The sequence below is a fragment of the Balaenoptera musculus genome, chromosome 6 (genome assembly GCF_009873245.2).
Source record: "Balaenoptera musculus isolate JJ_BM4_2016_0621 chromosome 6, mBalMus1.pri.v3, whole genome shotgun sequence".
Classification (NCBI taxonomy): domain Eukaryota; kingdom Metazoa; phylum Chordata; class Mammalia; order Artiodactyla; family Balaenopteridae; genus Balaenoptera; species Balaenoptera musculus.
The window spans coordinates 59,718,379-59,723,526 of record NC_045790.1 but is presented as its reverse complement, the minus strand read 5'-3'; the positions used below and the strand labels follow the sequence as shown (position 1 = coordinate 59,723,526).

The 5,148-nt window shown below is 47.8% G+C and overlaps 1 protein-coding gene across 1 annotated transcript; it reads left to right on the top strand.

The window, feature by feature from the left end:
- Positions 1-2,310: 2,310 nt before the first annotated feature.
- LOC118897092 (intracellular hyaluronan-binding protein 4-like) lies at positions 2,311-3,685 on the top strand. Its single transcript, XM_036855910.1, has one exon. It carries the CDS (start codon positions 2,398-2,400, stop codon positions 3,676-3,678), a length of 1,281 nt encoding a protein of 426 aa, XP_036711805.1. The 5' UTR covers positions 2,311-2,397; the 3' UTR covers positions 3,679-3,685.
- The last annotated feature ends 1,463 nt before the right edge of the window (positions 3,686-5,148 follow it).

Genomic DNA, 5,148 nt, shown 5'->3' with positions numbered 1-5,148 from the left:
GCACGCTTAGAGCCCACGCTCCACAACAAGAGAAGCCACCGCAATGAGAAGCCCGCGCACCGCAACGAAGAGTAGCCCTTGCTCGCCGCAACGAGAGAAAGCCCACGCGCAGCAATGAAGACCCAACGCAGCCAAAAATAAATAAATAAATAAATATTTTTTTAAATTAAAAAAAAAAAAGGAGTGAGGGATGAAGGGATTTGGAAATGACTCAGGTTTCTGGCTTGAGCAGCTGGATGCACAAAGGCACTGAGATGGGAAAGCCTGAAGAGAAACAGATTCATGGATGGATAAGCAAGTGCTTCATTTTGGATAGAGTTTGAGATGTCTGACATATCCATATGCAGATGCCAACCAAGTTTCAACTCTGGAGCTCAGAGGCACTATTCACAAAGAAAATCTGTACCAGAGCTGTTTTGCTGTTACCTAATTCCATTTTCAGTGAGAGACCAATTTTATCATTGAACCTTCTAGAGCAGCAGTCCCCAACATTTTTGGCACCAGGGACCAGTTTCGTGGAAGACAATTTTTCCACGGACTGGGGGTGGGGGAGATGGTTTCGGGATAATTCAAGTGTATTACATTTATTGTGCACTTTATTTCTATTATTATTACATTGTAATATATAATGAAATAATTATACAACTCACCATAATGCAGAATCAGTGGGAGCCCTGAGCTTGTTTTCCTGCAACTAGATGGTCCCATCTGGGGGTGATGGGAGACAGTGACACCCGAAGTGTGTTGCTTATGTCCAGTCTACTCCGTAAGATGCAGCTTAATTGTCATTTGCCACTCACTGATAGGGTTTTGATATGAGTCTGCAAGCAACTGATTTATTATAGTCTCTGTGCAGTCAAACCTATCTGCTAATGATAATCTGTATTTGCAGCCGTTCCCCAGTGCTAGCATCACAGCCTCAGCTCCGCCTCAGATCATCAGGCGTTAGATTCTCATAAGGAGCGAGCAACCCAGATCCCTCACAGGTGCAGTTCACAGTAGGGTTCGTGCTCGTATGAGAATCTAATGCCGCTGCTGATCTGACAGGAGGCGGGACTCAGGTGGCAATGTGAGCGATGGGGAGCGGCTGTAAATACAGACGAAGCTTCGCTTGCTCACCCGTCACTCACCTCCTGCTGTGTGGCCCGGTTCCTAACAGGCCATGGACTGCTACTGGTCTGTGGCCTGGGGGTTGGGATCCCTGTTCTAGAGCTAGTCACCATGAAATTGCAGCTTAAATCCTAGCATAAACTTGGCAGTATGGAGACTCTTTTTAAAGACTCTGTTATAAAAACACTTACAAAGCAACCTTCAGCAAATGAAATAGATCACTGAGCTCAAGAACCCAGGGGCCCCCAACCTAAGGTTGATTATGCACCTACCATGTGCTAGGCTACATGCTTTACAGGCACTATCATATTCTGCAAGGTGGCTCTATTACTCTGCCTAGTTTACATATGAAGAAACCAAGGGTTAGAAAGATTAAGACGTTTTCTCAGTGATATTTGGCATCACAGCCTAGTGAGTGCTGAAGCCAGGACTAGAAGCCAAGTGTGTCTGACCCCTTCAATTTTCCACTGTTTTCTTGGGGTTATTTTGCATAACATGACCACCTAAAACGTCAACAGCAGCATTTTCTTTTCCTAGAATATGAAATATTATATTACTCCCCTCCCCAGCCCCAAGTCTCCTTTTTCCCCACTGGATTTCCTCCCCCACCTTTTTCCTTTTCCCTCTCACCCTCTCTCCCTCTCTTTCTTTCTTTCTCTTGGAAAAAAAAAAAAGTAGTTCCTATCTGAGTGATGGATGAGGAAAGATGGATAAGAATCAAATATTCTAATGATGCTGGTAAAATCTGGCTTTCTTAAAGTACTGTTAAATATGCTCCTAACTGTGAGCTACAGAGAGAAAACAGTTGCCCTGGCACTGGAATAAAAACCATTTGCCTTGGGGCTTCCGTGGTGGCGCGGTGGTTGAGAATGTGCCTGCCAATGCAGGGGACACGGGTTCGAGCCCTGGTCTGGGAAGATCCCACATGCCGCGGAGCAACTAGGCCCGTGAGCCACAACTACTGAGCCTGCGCGTCTGGAGCCTGTGCTCCGCAACAAGAGAGGCCGCGACAGTGAGAGGCCCGCGCACTGCGATGAGGAGTGGCCCCCACTCGCCGCAACTAGAGAAAGACCTCGCACAGAAACTAAGACCCAACACAGCCAAAAATAAATTAATTAATTAATTAATTTTAAAAAAAAACCATTTGCCTTCACTATAAAACCATTATGGGGGACTGGGCTGGGCGGGGAGGGATGTAGCTGCGGGTAGGATGGGTCCTCGCTGCCGGCTTCGGTGAGACTCGCTCGCGTGGACCGCCCGCGGCGGGCCCGCAGTGGCCGCGGCGGCATGAAGGGCGCTCTGGGGAGTCCTGTGGCCGCGGCCGCCGCAGGCGCCGCGATGCAGGAGAGTTTCGGCTGCGTCGTGGCCAACCGCTTCCACCAGCTGCTAGACGACGAGTCGGACCCGTTCGACATCCTGCGCGAGGCCGAGCGCCGACGCCAGCAGCAGCTGCAGCGCAAGAGGCGCGACGAAGCGGCGGGGGCGGCGGCCGGGGCCGGCAACCGCGGCGGCAGGAGCCCAGCTGGGGCCTCGGGCCACAGACCCGGCGCGGGCGGCGGCCGGAGGGAGTCTCAGAAGGAGCGCAAGAGCCTCCCGGCCCCCGGCGCGCAGCAGCCAGACAGCCCAGGGGGCGGCCCTCAGCCGCCCGGCCAGAAGCGAACTTCCAGAAGAGGCGAGCAGCAAGGATGGAGTGAGAGCCGGGGGACAGAGGTGACGCTTGATAGAGCAGAGCGGAGATCCTACAGGGAATATCGACCCTATGAGACGGAGAGGCAGGCAGACTTTACACCTGAGAAGTTTACAGATGAAAAACCAGTTGACAGGTTTGATCGAGACAGACCACTGAGAGGACGTGGAGGCCCAAGAGGGGGCATGCGAAGCAGAGGCAGAGGTAGTCCTGGGAACAGAGCTTTTGACGGTTTTGACCAGAGAGGGAAACGAGAATTTGAGAGATACAGTGGGAATGATAAAATAGCAATCAGAACTGAAGACAACATGGGTGGATATGGAGTTCGCACCCGGGGATCAGGTAAAGATACCAGTGACATGGACCCGACTGCCCCCATGGAAGAGACCACAGTGGTGGAGGAGTCCCTGCGCCCCCTGGAGGAGGAATCTCCAGCCAAAGTTCCTGAGTTGGATGTAGAAGAAGAAACTCAAGTTCAAGAGATGACCCTAGATGAGTGGAAGAATCTTCAAGAACAGACCAGACCAAAGCCTGAATTTAACATCCGGAAACCTGAGTCCACTGTCCCTTCCAAAGCAGTGGTGATACACAAGTCTAAATACAGAGATGATTTGGTAAAGGATGACTACGAGGATGATGCCCATGTTTTCCGGAAAGCGGCCAATGACATCACATCCCAGCTGGAGATTAATTTTGGTAACCTCCCTCGTCCCGGGCGCGGAGCCAGAGATGGCACCCGGGGAGGCCGGGGAAGGATCAGAAGGGCAGAAAACTATGGACCCAGAGCAGAAGTGGTGACACAAGACGTTGCTCCAAACCCAGATGACCCCGAAGATTTTCCTGCTCTGGCTAGAGAGAGCCCTATTTCCCTGGCAACTTAAAACAGCACTGGCATACATATAAAGAGACTTTTCTTGCTGTAGGGAAGACAGTCAGACTCTAAGAACAATAGATGTTGCTTTTTCCCATGTAGTTTGAATTCATCGCACATTTTTGGCCTGGGGGTGGTGTGGGAATAGGGATTTCTCCAGATGCTAGAGAGCAGCAGTTCTGGTCAGGGGTTAGTCTGGCACTTTCCCAAGAAGGTGGAGAATGGTGATTATTTTTTTATTTAAGGAATTCCAAATGTAGTTCAGAAATAATGTTTAAAATATGTACATAGAGATTGTATTGAATCTTCCACAAAAGCATGGAGAGTAAAGCAAGTTGTAAAATAGAATCTATTGAGACTACTTAGTAAGTTGTATAGATACCGGAAGGCTATGTCCTTCTGTATTAAAGGAAATACATATAACTTGGACCATTAATTTAAAGCAGTCACAGCCTAGTTTTCCGAGACCAAGAAATTAAAATACAGTTGTATTTACTATTTACTTGTAAATGTTATATTCTCCTGGAATTTTTTGGTTTTCATTTAACCAATAATTTTAATTAGCTATCGTGCAGTCACTGGTTACCACTCTGTGGAAGAGAATTAGGGAAAGTATTGATTTTTTCATGGTGATCTAAACTACCTCGTGGTTTCTGCGTGTATGTACACACACATATACACGCTTAGTATAAATGTGCATATTTAGTGTTTGGGTGGTTTTTAGGATGAGTATTAAGTAAATGATTTTTAAAATAATGTTATTTAACCCACCAATCAAATGAAAAGGGGTGCAGGCAAGAGTATTGCAACTTAACACCACATGATTTTCTCCCTCAGAGCTAGTGTCAGAATTCAACACCTGTGACAAAGGCCCTCTGTCCCTGTCCTGAGCAAGACTTATAAATAACTAATATTTATTGAACACCTATGTTTAGTTTTTCTCACTTGGCCCTTGCACCAGTTCGAGTTTCTATTTCTTGCCTTTGGAGAATTTTGGGGTTAGGGGCTTCCTCAGAGGTTCAATAACTCCCTGAGTCCCACCCTAACCAGCAGGGCTGAGACCTGGAGGCCCATGTTCTCTCAGCCTAGCTGCCTGCAGGGTGGTGCCCAGGGTGGCAGCCAGGGCAGAGGCATCTGTAACAGCCACTGGAAGCTCGGGTGACACTCTTCCCACTTTACTGAAGAAACTGGGTAACATTTGCTGGTTGTCACACAGTTAATATGCTTATGTGGGAATCTGAACCTTGGTCTCAGGATCTGTGCTTTTTTTTGCCTTGCTATACTAAGATGGCAGTTCTGAACTTGAACCCAAGTGTAAATAAAGGTTGGTATTCCCTCAAAAAAAAAAAAACCATTATGATTTGATGGATGGGGAATGAACTACTCCTACAACAGCTGCTGTACTCATTAATTACTCAAGTAGACTGTGAGGAAACAACATTCTGCTCAGGTATTTAGCCTGTTACTTTTGCAAAACAAC

Excerpts from the sequence above, each read along its gene's own strand:
- LOC118897092 (XM_036855910.1), top strand. The coding sequence starts at position 2,398 with ATGAAGGGCGCTCTGGGGAGTCCTGTGGCCGCGGCCGCCGCAGGCGCC.